We start from the raw sequence: 18,822 nt of genomic DNA, 5'->3' as shown, positions 1-18,822 counted from the left end.
CTTCAGCTCGGAATAATTCCATACCCCCTAAAATTTCCCAATAATTATGGTAGATCTGAGGTGGGAGGTTTTGCTTGAATTAACTAGATAATTGCTTCAATTCTCCACTTCCTTTTGAGAGGCAGGCATAGTCTCCAGTCGAAATTTAAATATCTTTTTTAAAAAATAAACATGTTGCGTTAGAGGGTAGAAAGAAAGAAAGAAAGAAAGAAAGAAAGAAAGAAAGAAAGAAAGAAAAAGAAAAAAGTTTCGTGGGGTGCAGTGGAAATAAAAGGGGGGAGATGGGTGAGGAATGTACCTGGAAGGAGAAATTGAACTGGCCAGGTCACCAGGTACATCACCGCTTTCCTTTATTGGGTGCTAGGCTAAATAGCCAATACTCAAGCAGTTAAGAAAATGTGATGATTGATACTCCGGGGATGCCGAACATCTCTCCGGTGAATCATCTACTCTCATTTCATTCATATTGCGTGCTTAAATGAGACTAATTACAATTCACGGAACTTCTCAATGGAAGCTCGCATTCTACTTAGCGTGGGGGAAGGTTTCTTGGAAGCGTCCATTAGATACTCGCGCCAGTGGGCACTTAGAGCAAACACATCGGAAACACATTTTTCTTTGTGAGCTCGGCCTTTACTCAAAGGTAAAAACTCCCAGTCACCTCCGGATCCCCTTGCGTTTTCTTTTAGACTTTTTTTTTTTTTTAAACTGGGGGGAGGTGCGATTAGTAGAATTCCAAAAAGCTGGGTAGATGGTGGGAAGCAAGAAGGTAGAGCGGGGACTTCCTGGGAGGTGTAAAACAGAGTCCAAAGGCACAGTGAAGTGTCGCCAAGGGCAGAGCGGGAAAACTCGGAGGCCTCTAGATTGGCTTGTTTCCTTTGAAGATTTCAAAAAGGTACACCCCTGGCTTTTTTTTTTTTTTTCTAAAACACACTGGCAATCATTTTTCGATTTCCTAACCAGCGCCCGGGGGCCAAATGGGACTTTAGGGTTATTTTCTAACCCTTCTTTTTGCCCGAGGGAAGAGATTTAAGGCAAAAAGAGAAAAGAGAAAAAAATTTAAAGGCTAAGAAGCTGAGTTTAACTGTTCCCAATAGTCGCATCCTTAGATTTGGAAATTGCTGCGGACCCCCCCGCCCCGCCCGGTGCAGGGCGCTGCGCACAGCTCTGCAATAGCCGACTGCGTGTTTAATTGGTTGCATCCGTAGACAAAACCCTCCACTCCGCGGGATCCTGGGTGCCCCCCGATCGTCCCCTCCCAGCTCCCAGCCATTCGCCCTGGAGGACGATAAACTTCTGCCGCTCTAAAGCGCGGGATCCAGGAGCCAAAGGGGGACAGGGCTCTTGGCGGGGAAGCGACCCTAGCTACCGTGCAGTCTCGGGGACTTTCCTTCTAAAACTCCACGGGCGAAGCGCATTTCCCGGTCCCGCGGGGACCTGAGATCACCCGGCTCCCTTCCCCGCCCGCTCCTGCGGCTGCAGCTCCGCAGGCATTTAAAGATCCGCAGGAGCACCGGGCAAGGCAGTCGGCTGCGCACGCGTTCTTTGTCGGGAGGGCGCGAGCCTTGGGCCATGGAGTGTGGGGAGGGCACCGAGGGGGCGGCCGCGGCGCTCCAGGCTCCCGCGGGCCCGCAGCCCCTAGACGCTGGAGAAAGCCGCGCACCGGATCTTCAAGCCTGCAACCTGCCGAGTCCCGACCCTCCTGCACATCCCAGTCCCCCGCAAGCCCTCTGAACAGTTGGAAAAGAGGCTGACAAAGCAATGCTTTTTAGTCTGTGGGACCCCAGAAGTTCTCTGTCCTCCAGCCACGCCGCGCCGCTCCGGGGCTGCGCACAATAGCGAAAGTCCCGGTACGCGCCTCGAGCGACCCCACCTCCCGCCGGGTGGCTGCCGAGGGCAGCGGACCCCCCACCTCCTGGAGCCGTGGGGCTCAGGCACCCGGGAGCTTGCACCGCGCACTCGCGGGTGAGGGAATCGGTCTCCCGCCCACCTACACCCCGGGGCTGGCCGGCAGGCTTGCGCCGCCCTGATCGCTGCGCTCCCGCGTTCTGATCGCCCAGCTTGTCGCGGGCCCCAGGGCAGAGGCGTCGCGGGTGGGCTGAGTGGCCCCTCCGCGCCGGCGTACTGACTTGCTGCTGCTTCCTGGGTCGGCCGCGTCCTCGCTTCTGTGGCGCTGGGGCGGCAGGTTGTCCCTGGGCTGATGTGGACGGCTGCCCCGCGCCTTCACCGCGTGCGCTCATCCTGCCTCCCGCCGCCGCTACCGCTGCCTCCGCCGCTACCGCCGCTGCAGCCGCTCGCCCTCCGCCGCCCCGGATCCGCCCAGCACCTTTCGGGAGTCGGGATGAAGAGGGCTGGAGAAGGCAGGGGCGACGAGAGCTGGCGGAGCTGGCGCGCGCCGAGGGCTGCTTCTGCTTAGGCTGCCGCCGCTGCCACCATCAACACCGGACGTCCAGCGGCTGCCAAAAAGAGAGAGAGGGGAGGAGGAGGAGAGGAGGAGGAGGAGGAGGAGGAGGAGGAGGAGGAGGAGGAGGAGGAGGAGGAGGAGGAGGAGGAGGAGAGGAGGAGGAGGAGGAGGAGGAGGAGGAGGAGGAGGAGGAGGAGACGCTGCGGGCGGTGGGTGGCGGAGGTGGAGGTGGAGGTAGCGAAAGGAGGCGGGAAGCGAGTGAGAGGGAGAGTTGAAGGTGGAGAGGGCTCCTCACTCGGCTAAGGATCGGGAATTGCAGGCAGTGGGAACGCTGGGCAGCGGCTTAGAAAGAGAGACTTGGAGTGAATTGTGTCCCTTGCAATGTTAGGCGGGGAAAGAATTCCTCCTCCTCTCCCGAGAGAGAGAGAGAGAGAGAGAGAGAGAGAGAGAGAGAGAGAGAGAGAGAGAGAGAGAGAGAGAGAGAGAGAGAGAGAGAGAGAGAGAGAGAGAGAGAGAGAGAGAGAGAGAGAGAGAGAGAGAGAGAGAGAGCGCTGGGAGGGAGAGACTGGGACACAGAGACAGAGAGAGGCAGAGACAGAGAGACAGACTCTTGTGCCTTCGGAAAGCAGGGAGAGGGTGGGAAAGATTCTGCCCGGATCCGGTAGGGCGCACAGCTCAACTCAAGCTAGGAACAGATCAGTGGGTGGCACCGCGCCTCCTCGGGTGGCGGGGGCAGGCGGCGGCAGCACCGCAGTGTGTGGGGAAACAAGCTGCTGGCTTCGGAGTTCTGCAACCCCATGTGCGGTGCGGCCGGGGTTGGAAGTTTTCTGAGTTGCTGCCTGGGATTCAAAAGGGATGAGTGTGTGTGCGTATGTGTGTGTATGTGTGCGCGCGCTCGCATATGTTTGTGTGTGTGTGTGTGTGTGTGTGTGTGTGTGTGCGCGCGCGCGCGCGCGCGGGCGCGCGCGTACTTGCGGAGGGGTGGCGGGAGGGGGGGGACTGCCCACTTCTGATCATGGGCGGATAAAGGGGAGGGGGCTGCAGGAGAAGCAAGAGGAGGGGGGAGGCCGAGCGGACCGCCGTGCTGAGGCGCCTGGCCGCCCGCCAGAAGCAGCGTTGGAAACACAACTGCCTTGGCGGCGGCGGCGCCCGAGTGCCACCCAGAGCCCGGGCTCACGTGCTCCCGCCGGTGGTGGGGTTAAAGAGACAGGGCCTAGGCTCCCCAGCCCAGCTCGCCACCGATCTAGTCCCTGTCGCCGTCCGAGGTCACCCCTGGGCGGTTGCCCTGGGAAGGCGAGAGAAAATGACTTTCTCAAAGCCACCTTAGGGAGCGTGGCCACTACCTGCGCTTCCACCCAGCGAGCCAGAGGTGTCCGGAAGCACTCAGGGCCAACCGCCTTCGCCTTCTAGTTCAGCCCCCGGGAAAGGGCGGCCAAGGAGTCGGATAGGCCCCCACCCCACCCCACCCCGACAGCCCGGCTTGGTTGAGAGGTGCCTTCACCCCAGAGAGCGCGGCCGGTGCACAAACACAGTATGCACCTAAGATGCATGAGCCCATGCGTGTGAACGAACACACACTTGCACGCAAATGCACGTGCATACATGCACCGTCCAGTGATAAACTCAGGCTAACAAACGCGTGCTTACGCACACTTCCAGGCATAGGGATGGTTCAGCAAGCACATTCACAACAAATACACACACTTGCACGCTGCACACAGGAACACGGAGCGCGCCAGTTTCTCCATCGGGCTTTTTATTCCTCTGGGAATGACTACTGTAGCTGGCGCTGTAACCCCATCTTCAGACACCCACAGAAGATAGAGACCTTAGAGATTGTTTTCTCCACAACTGCACTAGTTGCTAACTCTTCCTTCTGTTTACCTTCATGTAACCTTCTCCTTCAGAATTCCTTTCTGCCAAGTCCTAATTTTATAGCCTGGGCTGTTTGTGGGTTATGTGAACACCATCATGACCACAGTCAGTTTTTAAAAGGTGGAGAATGTTCTCAAATGTAACTCTTTTTCATCCTTGAATAACACAAAACTGAAAGAAGGAAAGAAAGAAAGAAAGAAAGAAAGAAAGAAAGAAAGAAAGAAAGAAAGACCTTGTGTTCACATTTTCACACATCAAAATTGTGTTGGATTGACTCCAAAATAAAAATGTTCACCCAATGAAGAATTTTTTTTTTCTTCTTACAAGGATACAGAACACCGAGGAATAAAGATGCCTACTCTGCAGCCATACGCTGGGAACTAGGCTTTGCCACGTTCTGCTGTACTTGAGGCGTGTGTAAATGTCTGCTTGGGAGCGACAGTGCTGATTGGTTGGCGTTGCCATTTTAAATCCATTTCTAGCTGCCCTTTGCAGGTTGGGACACTTCTCTGTACGCTGAGCGGTCTGCAGGAACTCAGGCCTGGCGGTGGGTCTGGGAACGCTTAGCTCTGTAGGAGAGGAAGAGCCCCCATACCTCCAGATGGGGTCCAGCCACTGAACAGCAAGGGAGGCGGTCTAACTGGCACCAAAGGTTTTGTCAGGGCTTGGTTGAAAGATAGTATCTTCATCAAAGGGACTGAAATTTCACCTTCTAACAACTGCACTGACATTTCCTGGCTGCCAAGTTTTGCAGGGTGTGTGTGTGTGTGCGCGCGCGCGCGCGCGCGTTCCGTGTGGTGACATTCTTACATGTTGGCACATGTTTGGTTGCTTTTTGCCAGCAGGACAGACAGATAAGGTTCTGGGGGTGGATTTAGGCAGAAATCACCCAGGATTTCAGCGAACTAATTTTATACTGAGACTCCCATTATCTTCATGGATTTTTGTTCGTTTGTAATGCACAGAGGCTAGCAAGAAGGAGATTTCAACTTGTGTGTGTGGGGGGGGGGTTACTTTTTTTGTATGTGTGTGTGGTTTTTTTTTTCATTAACCTAGAATCTAAGAAAAACACATAAAAGTTGGGAAATCCAGTCAGTTGTTTTCATTGCATTTTGTTCTCAGACTTGAACCCTCTTGAGTTTATAGAGACAAGAATAGAAACGAGTTTTGTGTTAGGTTTTTATCTAAGTTAGGCTTAAACATTGTCATCCTTCAGTGTCATAATCCTTTCAAGTTGCAACATATATATATATATATATATATATATATATATATATATATGCAGGCAAAGAATAAAATTTTGTTTTCATTTTTTAAATTATCAATACTTTTATTGTTGAAGTATTATTTTATCTGGTCTTTTAATTAAGCTCAATAGTTACACATTTCTTTTTAATGAACCACTTTCCTGGTCACATATGAGGAGTCTAATTCCCAGATTTAAGTTTCTCAATCATTCATTCACTCTTCTATATCTTGTTATGTAGTAGTCATTCATTCCAGGTTAAGCTATTCCTTCCCAGTCTGATATTTTGCCAAGTGGTTTATGTCCACTTTAATTCGTTCCCATTCTTCTTCACCTACTATCAAATCATACATTAGTACATCAGCTGTGTATGTCAACAAACATTCTATTGATCTGTGACACATGATTTAGATTGGTGTTTAGATTAGGTTGGCACATTAGTGGTTGGTAAAATCAAAAGACTGGACCCAGAACACCATTTAAAAGCAATAAATATACTACAATAGAAAAGTTGAGACCAAATCACATTCATTTTATCCTCTGCACCAACATAAAATTGCTTTAAGACCCTCAGCCCCATGCTTTAGAAATCTGGGTGTATCCAGGCAGTGCAGGCCTTTAATCCCAGCACTCTGGAGGCAGAGGCAAGTGGATATCTCTGAGTTCAAGGCCCACCCGGTCTACAGAATGAGCTCTAAGACAGCTAGGGCTGCATAGAGAAACCCTGTCTTGAAAAAACAAAACAAAAACAAAAGAGAAAGAGAGGAAGAAAGAGAGAGAGAGAAGAGAGAGAGAGAGAGAGAGAGAGAGAGAGAGAGAGAGAGAGAAAAGGAGAAAGAAAGAAAGAAAGAAAGAAAGAAAGAAAGAAAGAAAGAAAGAAAGAGAAAGAAGGAAGGAAGAAGTTAAGGTACTCAAAATTTAGGATGTCTTAGCACTCTGTTAAAATATAGCAGGCAGAATCATTTTTATTTTAGTAGTATGCTGGATGCAAGGTACAATGCTGTTGCTTCTAAAACAGATGCTCAGGTTCTTCCAACTCACCTTGAGATGTGTGATGCCATGTTTTCTACTTTCATCACCACTATATGCAAATTGCATGCATAATCACCAAAGATAGGTAGCACTTCCATCACCTCATTTATTTTTGTCTTTTGCTAGTTTTGTCTAGGCATTATTTGGTTCATAACAAACTTTTGGTAATTATTATTAATTTGTTACTATGACAAAGGTAATTTTATATAGTTGCAACTTTATAAAATGTATCACACAGGGTAAGAAAAGTATCCTGCAATAAACCTCTTCAATATTCTTTTGACTAAAGGAAGATTCATTTGCGATGAGGTGGCCAAGATTCCCAAGCTTTACCCAGAATATTTACACTTTATGTTTACACTTTAATATATTCATACATCAAAAATAGTTTATAGATTTTGTCTTGTAACTTAATGAATTAATTATGGATTTATTGTGGCACATGGAATTATTATAACCAGGTATTTTGAAAGTGACTTTGTACATGGTCACAAAAATATAGCTAATACTTTCTTTCCTTTTTTTTTATTCTTCGAGACAGGGTTTCTCTGTAGCTTTGGAGCCTGTCCTAGAACTGGTTGTGTAGACCAGGCTGGCCACAGACTTACAAAGATCCACCTGCCTCAGCCTCCCCGAGTACTGCAATTAAAGGCATGTGCCACCACCGCCTGGCAAGCTAATATTTTCTAAATGGAATTTTGTGCATACATAAATCTACTTAGAAACAGTCCAGTGCAAAACATATATTCTTGCATTTAGAGGCTTACATCATATATTTGCTGGAAAACATCTCAAATGTTTAAAATGAGCTTGTTTACATGGCTCAAACCCAACTGTGTTTCTTCGTGTGTAATATTTAGTGAAATGTAGAAAAAATCACCTGTGCTTGTTTCTCTACAGGGTTGCAGTGAAAGACTGCCTTCCACAAAGTCAGGCTTTTGTTGGAGATAGTAGGTTGTATTATTTGGACAAATTCCCTACTTCTAAAATAGGAGAATTAATTACCAAGCAAAATAAATTCATTTATTCAACAAAGGTTGGTTTTTAGTGTATCGAATGTACACTGACTTGGTTTTACAGAAATGCCACCTATTATTCTCCCAGGATTCAGAAGTATAATTTATCCAGAATTAAAGAATCCTTTAAGAAATAACCTGGAGCGTGTGTATTTTCTATGTAGTTCATAGTTCCTTCAAAATCTGTTTATTGAGTGCCTAATATGTGCCTCATCTTAACAGCTGAAGTTAGAGATTAAAACCACAAGGAAGATGTGTGTGATCCATTATTGCAAGTCTAAGGATGGAGGGAATATATGACTGGGATCATGAGTTACATTTAGGAGCTGGGGGCAGCTTTAGACTAACTGCCAGCAAGGAAATGCAAACCATTGTAGTTGGATTTTCTTTTTGGCTGCCAGCTCCAAATAATGACACTGAAACTTATTATTAATTATGAAATCTTGACCATTAGCTTAATCTTGTTCCCAACTAGCTCTTACAACCTAAATTAACCTGCTTCTATTAATCTACATTTTTCCACATGGCTCTTTACCTCTCATTCTGTAAGTCTACTTCCTCAGTGTCTCCCTGGCATCTCTTTGTTTCTCTTCTTCCCAAAGTTCTTCCCTCTCCTTCCAGAAGTCCTTCCTGTCCTCTCCTGCCTAGCTATTGGCCTTTAGTTCTTTAAATACACATCATCACAGTGTACAAAAAGATTATCCCACAACAGATCATTGTTCTCCAACAAGGGCTGTCCAAACAGGAGGCCATGAACAAGTTTGAAAGTGCACCCGTGTCTTCCCCAGAGCCTTGACAGGAACTCTGCCAGGTCAGCATTTTGCTGTCACAAAGACCTCAGCCACTGGGTAACTGGTTGTCTGACTTAAAAAACAGTTAGCTAATCACTAAGATGTAAGCCATTGAGGTTTTTCATTTGTTGTGCTACAATGGAGAATTAAAGAAGAGTGATTTGGTCCCAGGGTCTTCCCTTCCTCCTTTCCATCAACTGTTCAGAGAACAGTTATTCAGGCATCTATCTTGAGCCATGTTCCATGAAATAGTGTGCACTCCTAAGACATGTTTCTTTGAGCCCATAGGGAAACAGTGACCAGAAAGACAATGCATTGTCTTGATTCACTTTCTGCCCCTTCTGGCCTCGCCTCCATGTCTCTTTATTCTTCAATAAGACATAGATATGAATCCCAGCCTCGGCGTCTATTATCTATGATCTAGACTAGGGCACCCAGAAATTTAATCCCAACCTCATCTATGGAACTTTTAAAACATGTTGCTCTCAGGCATGGTGGTGCACACCTTAAATCCCAGCACTTGGGAGGCAGAGGCAGGAGGATCTATTTAAGTTTGAGGCCAGCCTGGTCTACAGAGTGAGTAGACGGGCAGAGGTATATAGTGAGACCCTGTCTCTCTAGTCACTTAAAAATCTAGTGACTAAATAAAAGGCTGTACCAAGGCTTTGTAACTCCGGGAGTCAGGCAGAAAAAAAGCTAGAACAGTGCACTCTCGCTTGAACCCATCTCTTTCTTTCTCTGTCTCTCTCAACACACCTCGGAATCCCCGAGGGAAAATATCAGAAGTTGTACTAGAGCCTTTGTGTTGGAGAGATCATGGGAGGAGGAGGAGAAAGAAACCGACTTGGGTGTTTATCTTCTCTTCAAGTCATCCACTCCATTCTAAATCTTCCCAATCCCTGCATTTAAAGCAAGCCAGGCTGATGGGAACTGAGACAAGAGAGGAGAGGCACGAGCTCTGCTCACTTACATAAATGTATATATGTATACTATGCATATTTACACATATACCCTCACTAAATATGCATATATACGTATATATGTATAAGTATATAGCTTTTGGTTAAAAACTACGGGTTTTGGATGGATCATTAGGCATCGAATCTGGCCCATCATTGTGTTTTAAAAACCAGATTTGAGCCCAGTAGGGTGGGGTGATACATATCTTTAATCCCAGAGACAGTCAGATCTCTGAGTTCAAGGCTAGCCTGGTTTACAGAGTGAGTTCCAGGACAGCCAGGACTACTCAGAAAAAGCCTGACGTGAAAGAAACAAAAAGCTAGATTTGGTAGACACATCATGCAATTAGTCTCTCCAAAGGAGAAATAAAGTGAAAACCGCAGATGACTTTTATCCAGGATTTTTATATAGCCAGGAATCAGTATATGTCTCCCTTCCACCCAATCCTCATCCCTAAAGTTCTAACTTCTTGATGTTTCTTGCTTTGTCTGCTCCATTCACATTTAGATTGCTGTATGATCAGTGTCCCTGATCTAGCTTTCACTCTCATCCTTTGTAAATATACTCTCATGTCATTTCTACAAGAATCTCTTTTTTAATAATTTGCTGCTGTTTTTTTTTTTTTGATAGAGGTTTTCACTGTGTAGCGCAGGATAACCTCCATTGGACTTGACTTAGATGAATTTTTCTTCTTGTTTTTTTTTTCCTTAATCACAAATGTACCAGAAGATGCATTGATGTATATAGATGATAGAAAAGAAAAAGAAAAGAATCCCCATTATTCTATCACTCTGAGATAACCCTAAAACAAGTTAGCCTTTCTAGAATTAGGTGAACAAATACAGGTTCATACTACACATCTGAAAATGTAACCCGGTTTCATCTAAATAATACATTGTACATGTTTTTCAGATCAATAAATATTCATGGCCAGAATCGCTTCTAACAGCTCCATTGTATATATTCTAATTTACATATAAAACAGGACATATAGAACACAGCACCTGGAATTAAGTAAGCCTTTAATAGAAGTGTTTATGACATCCTTGTGGAGAACCAAAGAAATATGGCTGGGTTGTTGCACATTCCTTTGTGCTGACACCAACTTCAAAGGTGGTGTCTTCTATCAGCATCCTCGTATCATTTTCAAAATTTCAGATGTCCTAGAGGCTGAAAGGATCACTAAGTCTACCAATGCTCAAATTAAAAGTTGAGGCCTTCTCAACCAACCATAATACAATCTAAGAAAAAGAATGTAGAGTCTATTATTGGTTCCAAAGGGTGGGGAAAGTCAGCATGCCAGTACTGAAAAAAGAGACCTAAAAGCAATCTCTATGATTACGCTGAAGACTGAAAAGCAAATGTTTGAAAGATCCTAATGTGTGTTTCTTTACACATATGTAGGGTCTACCAAAAGAACACCCAGGGTGTTGAGATGGATGTGTGACCAGCTGTGAAACTCTGTCTGGTGTTCCCGGAGGTCACAGGGAGAAATGGAGGCAGAAGCCTTTGAGTATTGCTTCTGCAAAAGCACTTTAAACAGAGGATTCTGCTGGGAGGGCTCTTCTAGTGTCCTTCCACCTCTTCCGAATTTTCCTTTTGTTTCCAGACAGGAATGTAAACAAGATAACAAAAGCTCCAGAAAGCATCTCTAAGATGACGAAGCAGCTGCAAACTGAGACCAGTGAAGAAATGTGGAAAGACAATGATACCCTGTTTACTTATGGGGTTACTGTCCCAGCTCTGACCCCTGATCTCAGCACTACATTTATGGGTATCTACTTTGATCTTGTTTGAACCACTTCTAAATTCTCTTGGAATCCCCAGTCTGGGTCAGGTACAGCCACTTATAATTGTTTATTGATAGATTCAGTCCTTGCCTGCTTGCCATAAGTTATAACATGGTTGTTTTTTTTTTCTTCCCTTTAACTCATAAATATTATTTTAGAGAAGTCTTCAGATTGTAGCAGAATTGAGCAGAATGTCCTCCATGTCCCTCCATGTACACACAAGGTTCTCAACTATGGATACTGGTACCAGCTAAATTTATAGGTATCCATGAATCCGTGCAAATGAATTGTTAGCAACAGAATTTACAAAAAGCCCCACTAGCACTGACATACATTCTCTTGTTTTGTTTATAAAGGATGTTTCTGCCATTGTAGTTTCCTGCAGAATAGTTTCCCCTGTCCTAAATTTCTCTTTGGTCTGCCTAGTTAGGCCTCTCTCCCCAGTAACCCATGGCAATTAAAAGTCTTTTTTTTTTTTTTTTTTTTTTTTTTGTCTCCTCAGATTTTGTTTTTCTAGATTTTCAAATTTTCTTCTACTACTTAGAAGCATTTAAGATTCTCCTGTGTCTTTTCATGGCTTGACACTGCTGAATAATATTCCATTGTCTAGAGTAGTGGCTCTCAGCCTTCCTAATGCTGTGACCCTTTATTATAGTTCCTCATGTTGTAGTGACCCCTGACTAAACATAAAATTATTTTGTTGTAACTTCATAACTGTAATTTTGCTACTAGTATAAGTAACAATGTAAACACTGAAACACTAATAGGAAGAATATCTGATATGCGACCCCCGAAGAGGTAGCAACCTGCCAGTTGAGAACCCTTGGCCTAGAGGTGCCCATATTTGATCCTTTTGCAGACTAAAGAGTATCTTTTTTGCTTAAAGTCTGGGCAATTAAGAATACCGGTGCTTACTTTATTCACTGTTCTATTACTGTGAAGAGACACCATGGCCTTATAAAATGAAGCATTTAATTGGGGTCTTGCATACAGTTTCAGAAACTTAATCCATTATTATTATGGTGAGCATGGCAACATGCAAATAGGCATTGCAGCAATAGCTGGGAGCTATATCCTGAGAGGCAGAGATGCAGAGGGGGAGAGAGGCAGAGGGAGGAAAGGAGGGAGGGAGAGAGAGAGAGAGACAGAGACAGAGACAGAGACAGACAGACAGACAGACAGACAGACAGACAGACAGACAGAGGGACAGAGGGACAGGGCCTGGCACAGGCTTTTGAAAACCCAGTGACACACTTTCTCCAACAAAACCATACCTCTTAACCCTTCTAATCCCATCAAAAATTTTCACTCCCTGGTGACTAAGTATTTGAATGTATGAGCCTATGGGGGCCATTCTGATTCAAACCACCACATTCCACTACCTGGCCTCCATAGGCTTGTAGCCATATCATAATTCAAAATTCACTTAACCCAACTTCAAAAGTCCCCATAGTCTTTCCCAGTCTCAACACTGTTTAAAAGTCAGAAGTTCAGAGACTCGGGGGCAATCCCTTAACTGTAACCTCTGTAAAATCAAAATCAAAAAAGCAGATCCCATACTTTCAACATATAATGGCATGGAATATCCATTACCATTCCAAATGAGAAAATAATGTAACAAAGCAAGACCAAAGGCCAGCAGGGAAAACTCTAGATTCTGTTTCCATGTTTGATATCCAAGTGCTCTTTAGTCCTCCATCTCCTCCCAGTTTTGTTGACTGTAACACACTTCTCTCTCTTGGGCTGTTTCCATACCCTGTTATCAGCTTTCCTTGGCAGGTATTCCATGACTCTGGCAACTCTAACATCTTGGGGTCTCCAACACAATCCAGGCCTCACCCTCATAGCTTCACACAATGGCCTCTCTGGGCCTGCATGAAGGGACACCCCTGACATATTGCCAGTCCCAGTGGCTTTCCTTAGCTGTGGAGGAAGATTCCACAATCCCTTCTTTGTACTCTTACCCTAAAGCCAGAACCATGTGGCCAAAGCTATCAAGTTCTTCTGCTTGCTGAGGGTGGAACTTGCTCCCCCCCTTTCAATTCTATTTGCATCAGCTTTCTTTTGTTCCAGGGTTCCTTCACTGCTTAACTTGCCTTTAATTCCTTTTTACAAGTTTGAAGCCTAGCTGGATAGGATCTTGCCCTGAGGTCAACACTTCCTTTATGCCCTTTAGCATCAGGCTTTTCTTTAAACTTTTTATCTCCTTTAGCACAGGACTTAGCTCCAACAAAACACTTCCTGTTGCCCCCTTTCTTCTCAAACTGTACAGTTTGCAATTTTTTTCTTGCTCTATTTGCTCCTTTTCGTTGCATATCTGCATAAGAGTGGTCACTAATAACCAACTACATGACACAGTCAATATTAAGTTATCTTGAAATCTCCTCTACCAATGCCATTAGTCTAAAGCTCTACAATTTAACCTCAGGGCCAAAAGCACCCACATTCTTTGCCAAAACATTGCAAGACTGGTTTCTAGGTTACTTATAAATATTCTTTCCCTCTGAAGCCTCTTGTCTTAGTTGGTTTCTATTGCTGTGAAGAGACATCATGACCATGGCAACTCTTATTAAGGAAAACATTTAATTGGGGCTGGCTTGCAGTTTTAGAGGTTTAGTCCATCATCTTCATGTGGCACACAGGCAGACATTGTGCTGGAGAAGGAGTTGGGAGTTCTACATCTAGATCTGCAATCAGCAGAAGGAGAAGTCCAACTGATCATGGCTTGGGCATATATTGAAGGGACCAGCTCCCCTTTCGGCAGCCATAACAGCCGAACATGTGCTTGTCTGACCTTGTCCTAGACACTAGAAAGTCAGATGCCTGCCTCGTGACAAGGAACCAATCAGAAATTAGCTGGTGGCGCTATGCTTTACGACCCTGGGTGTACTTTACCGACAAGCAATGACACAGAGCACAGCAGCCACCCTGGGAGGGCCTATGGACCATAACAACCAGTTGACCAATCAACACAGGGCAAGCCCTCCAAGCCTGGAGGCACACCAATCGTAAGCCTGTGCATACCCCTAGACACTCCCCTTACGCTGTCTCTCGAAGCCCCTAGGAGTTGTCTTTGCTAGCCATCTGCCATGGCGGGTGGGTGAAAGACCCGAGCTAACATGGGGTTAGCTCATTAAAAAAAAACAATAAAGCCTCATGCTGTTTGCAGCAAGCTCTCGAATCCGCCTGGTGATTGGGGTGACCGCGGTCATGGCCTGGGACCCTGGATACCTGAGTTTTCTGGGGGTCTAACAATATGAGATCTCAAAGCCCACCTCCACAATAACACACTTCCTCCAACAAGGTCACACCTACTCCACAAGCCATACCTTCTAAATAGTGCTACTCCCTATGGCCAAACATTCAAACATGTCTACGGGGGGCATGAAACCATCACACCTCTTGACCTGGTCCCCAATATTCCACATCACCCTCAGCACCACTATTTCCCATGCTCCTACCAGGATGGTCCAGTAAGTCCTGCTAAAAGCATTCAACTACTTTTCTAGTCCAAAGTCCCAAAGTATTCCATATTTCTCCAAACACCGTGGTTAGGTCTGTCATAGCAACATACCACTTCTGGTACCAATTTCTATCTTAGTCACTGTTCTATTGCTGTGGAGAGACACCATGACCAAGGCAACTGTTATAAAAAGAAGCATTTGACTAAGCACCCCCCACATTCATTTTGAGACAGGGTCTCCTTTGGTTGCACAGCTGGCCTTGAAATCATCCAATAGTCCAAATGTCCTTTGAACCTATAATCCTCCTACCTCAGTCTCCCAAGTTGCAGGAATTGCAGGTCTGTACCTTCAGTTTCAGGTAGATATGGGTGCATACATGAGTTTTTCCTTGACACGCAAGGGAAGTATTAGAAGAAAATCAAATTTATCACTGGAAAATTCTTAAATAAATAAAATCATGGTTTGGATGAGAAATGGCCCCCGTAGGCTTGGGTATTTGAAAAATTGGCTCCCAGTTGGTCACCATTTGGGAAAGTTTAGAAGGTAAAGCCTTGTTAATGGAAGTAAATCAGTGAGACAGGTTTTGAGACATCATAACCTTTACATTCTTCCAGTTTGTTTTCTCTGCTTCTTGTTGAGGTTAAAGATGTGAGCTCTCAGCTGCCTGTTCCTGTCACATGCCCACTACTTCCTGCCCTGCTTCCCCCATGGTGAACTCTAATTCCTCTGAAACCACGATCCCAAATATACTCTTCATATGTTGCCTTGGGCATGGTGTTTTACCACAGCAACAGAAAAGTAACTAATAAAATCCTCTTCCATAGACAGTTGGTCCTCTGTACTAATAGTTCCTTATCCTGACAATCAACAACTAATCTGAATTTTTTAAAAAATAATTTATTTGGCCAGCGTTGGTGGCACATACCTTTAATCCCAGCACTCGAGAGGCAGAGGCAGGCGGATCTCTGTGAGTTCGAAGCCAGCCTGGTCTCCAGAGAGAGTGCCAGGATAGGCTCCAAAGCTACACAGAGAAACCCTGTCTCTAAAAACAAAAAAATAATAATTTATTTAATTTTATTTTATGTGCATTGGTGTAAGGGTGTCAGATTACCCAGAACTGAGTTACAGACAGGTGTGAGTTCTGGGAATTGAACCTGGGTACTCTGAAAGGGCAGTCAATGCTCTTAACCACTGATCCATCTCTCCAGCCCCCCAATGTGAATTTTTTTATCTGCACAGAATATATACAGACATTCTCCTTCCCACTATTCCTCAAGCAATATAGTATAATAACTAGGTAAGTATTTAGAGAGTAGCTGCATTGTTTTAGGTATTATTATAAGCAGCATAGAGATGCTTCAACAATATTAGAGGGTGTTTATAAGCCTTATGCACTATTTTATAAGGAACTTGAGTATCATCAGATTTTGCCATCTGCAGGAAGTTCTAGAAAAAGTTCTTTGCAGATACCAGGAGGCATCGGTGTGTATCATAGGCAAATATTGCCTATTTCAAGTGTAACAAATGCATCACTGACTTGCCAAAGAAAAATTTGTGTATTTGTTGCAAAGTATCCATAATAACTGGAACATATTCTAGTTCTAGGAAATAGCACTAAGTAGTAAACAGGAAGTAGTACTAACTAAGTAGTGAACAGGAAGTAATGATAAGCAAGTAGCACTAAGTAGTAAATAGGAAATAATGATAACAATGAAGGATTGAGCATCTATTTGGTGTCAAGCCTTGCTTTGGAGAACAGCCAAAGCCTAGAGAAGAACAAAAAAGGAAAGAGGGAAATGAAAGCATGTCAGACCTAAATGTGGGTTCCCATTCCAAAAGGCGGTCAGGTGGCCAAGGTTATATGTATGTAAGTCATTACAAGGTAAAGCAGAAAAAAGAATAACTGTCATGTATGTGTTGAGTGTGGGGGATGTGCATGGTAGACCACTTGTGGGTAATAGTCCTCAAGAGAGTCTTGAAGGACAGCTAGACACAGAGGTGGGGCAATGGGATTTCAAGCAAAGGCAGGATTATGAGAAAAAGTTGCTGAAATGAAAACCTGAAACCATGCACCAGAGAGGTTTTCTTTTTTGTTAGGCAGATGGCAGCTGGAAGCAATTCACTGCAGATGGTTCTTGTGAGGCACTGAAATGCAAGGGCTAAGTACAGAGATCTCTCAAGTTTATAGAAACAAAGAGAGGTGTTGAGGAACCTACATAGGAGTAACATCGAAGAGCTGTTGTTGCCATGGAGCTGAAGAAGCAGAGGGAGGAAGTCATGCTGAAAACCTGGGCGCAAGTCAGAGCCCTTGAGGAGGAGATGTGATGGTAGGAGCCCAGGCTGGGAAAACGTGTGACCAGTGTCAGTGAGGAGGCTCCAGAGGAGGTGAGAAGTACCCTGACAGCTTCATCTTTCTTCTCAGTAGTCTTAGATCATTCTTTCCATTGGTCAAACTCAAAGATAGGCACAGTCAAGGTACCCTGGGTGACTGAGGGACCAGCAGGAACCTCTAAGTATAGGACAAAACAGAGCCCAGAAGAATGAGTGTGGGGGAAATGTTCTCCAGACATGATATGGCTGTTGGCTGTCTTTAAATTTAAATTACGATTACCTACAGGAGACCCTCAAGATAGGAGTAGCCCACCTAACATTCTTTAATGGAGGAGTAACCCAGGAGGAGCCCAGGAGACATGTGAAATCCTTTTTCTTCCCAGGGACATGTAAGTGACTAATAACTGCTCGGGAGGGAGACTGTTTTTTAGAGGTGTAGCCATCTATAAGTTAGTTGCCTGTGCGCGACCTCTCACCCTTGTTCCTATAAATGACCCCAGTTAAACTCATGGGTTCCCCAAGCCAGACTTGTGTGGAATTGTTTCTCTGGTCTGCTGCTGATGCCCTATCTAAGCTAAATAGATGTCTGTCCATATCTCTCCAGGAAAGGGGAACTCAAGAATGAGGAATAGCTCCCAGGTTCTTAGCCTCATCTAGCCATTCCACCTCGGGGTTCAACAACCATGTACTAGACAAAACATGAGCAAAATAAGGAAAACAGACCTGCCCAGAAATCCGCAGCAGATTTCCACAAGGTCAGTCTGAGCTCTGGACAAAAGAGGCTGCAAAAATCAAATCAAATAAAATGTTTTACAACTCTGAATCTGATCACCTGGGACTTGTTTGTTTATTGAGACAGGCTCTCACTATGCAAGTTAGAGTGATCTTGAACTCACTATGTAGCCCAGTCTAGTCCTGGCCTTATGATCCTCCTGCCTTAGCCTTGTAAGTGTTGGGATTCCAGCCATGTACCATTGCATGAAAAATAAAAGACCCAGAGACTGATAATTGGGTTTCAAGCTAAAGATCGGGGAAGCAAAGCAGCCGGCCACTAGCTCTTACCCCTACCTTAGGTTGAATGGGCTGATACTGCTGCCTCTCCTCAGCATGGCTGGAGAATCCTGAGACTGAATGACTTTCTATCCTCAATGTGGCTGGAGAATGAATGCCTGATAATGAGACCTTGCTCCTGTCTTAAATACCTCCCTAATGCTGGGATTAAAGATGTGTCATCCCAGATGTTAAGATTATCTTTGTGTGAGCTGTTTTTCTTTAGGAATGGATCAGTCTTGTATAGATCTGGGTGGCCTTGGACTCACAGAGATCTTTCTACCTCTTCATCCTGAGTCCTAGGATTAAAGGTGTGCACCACCACCTCCTAGCTTCTGGCTGCTGGGATTAAAGATGTGTGCTTGGTTTCTATGACTTGTGGCTGACTTTGCTTTCTGAATCCTCAAGCAAGCTTTAATAAATCATGAACAATTTATCACCAAGATGTACCATCACAACTGACTCCAAATCATATTTCTTCTGTGTGCTTTGTGTGCATGTATCCACATGTTTGGGATACACTTGTGTGTGTAGGTTCATGTGTGCACAAGCCTCTAGAAGCCTGAGAGCAATACTGGATAATTTCCCTAATGGCTCTCCACGTTTTATATTGGGGGTCTACCCAGCTCTGGGGAGCGGTTCCCCCCACCTACCTCTGCACCCTGGGATCACAGGTGAGCAATAGACTCACTCAGCTTTCATGAAGGCTCTGTGGATCTGAACCCTGCTTCTCACACTTGTTTCACGGGTGCTTTACTGGCTGAGCCAGCTCCACGAAACCTGGAATCAGTGATTTTTAAAGAATGAAGGAAACAAATAAATTCTGGGTAGCAACTAGCAATATTTGATACAAAAGAGCAGCT

At 45.0% G+C, this 18,822-nt stretch overlaps 1 protein-coding gene and 1 long non-coding RNA gene across 5 annotated transcripts in view; one reads left to right on the top strand and one right to left on the bottom strand.

The window, feature by feature from the left end:
• The window catches only part of Hmga2 (high mobility group AT-hook 2), a 119,899-nt gene extending 117,387 nt beyond the window's left edge, over window positions 1–2,512 (bottom strand). Inside the window, exon 1 of one of the 2 annotated variants that reach the window (XR_004771733.1) lies at window positions 2,130–2,512. Coding sequence is in view for 1 of the 2 variants with exons in the window: in XM_027392314.2 (XP_027248115.1) it covers window positions 2,130–2,240 (111 nt within the window). In the remaining variant the exon portion in view is untranslated. The remainder of the gene's footprint in view (window positions 1–2,129) is intronic. The other variant, XM_027392314.2, reaches the window with a different exon arrangement.
• LOC103158817 lies at window positions 195–17,732 on the top strand. 3 transcript variants are annotated; one of them, XR_004771734.1, is made up of 5 exons: window positions 195–895; window positions 10,934–11,161; window positions 16,676–16,963; window positions 17,196–17,298; window positions 17,514–17,732. It is a non-coding gene; the product is annotated as an uncharacterized LOC103158817 (long non-coding RNA). The 3 variants fall into 3 exon arrangements; XR_004771735.1 differs by lacking the exon at window positions 16,676–16,963 and having other exon boundaries at window positions 195–643; XR_003480496.2 differs by lacking the exon at window positions 16,676–16,963.
• Window positions 17,733–18,822: the final 1,090 nt, after the last annotated feature.

This window comes from Cricetulus griseus, assembly GCF_003668045.3.
Source record: "Cricetulus griseus strain 17A/GY chromosome 1 unlocalized genomic scaffold, alternate assembly CriGri-PICRH-1.0 chr1_0, whole genome shotgun sequence".
Taxonomy (NCBI): domain Eukaryota; kingdom Metazoa; phylum Chordata; class Mammalia; order Rodentia; family Cricetidae; genus Cricetulus; species Cricetulus griseus.
The sequence above is the reverse complement of the archived record's forward strand: the minus strand, read 5'-3'. Positions and strand labels throughout refer to the sequence as shown.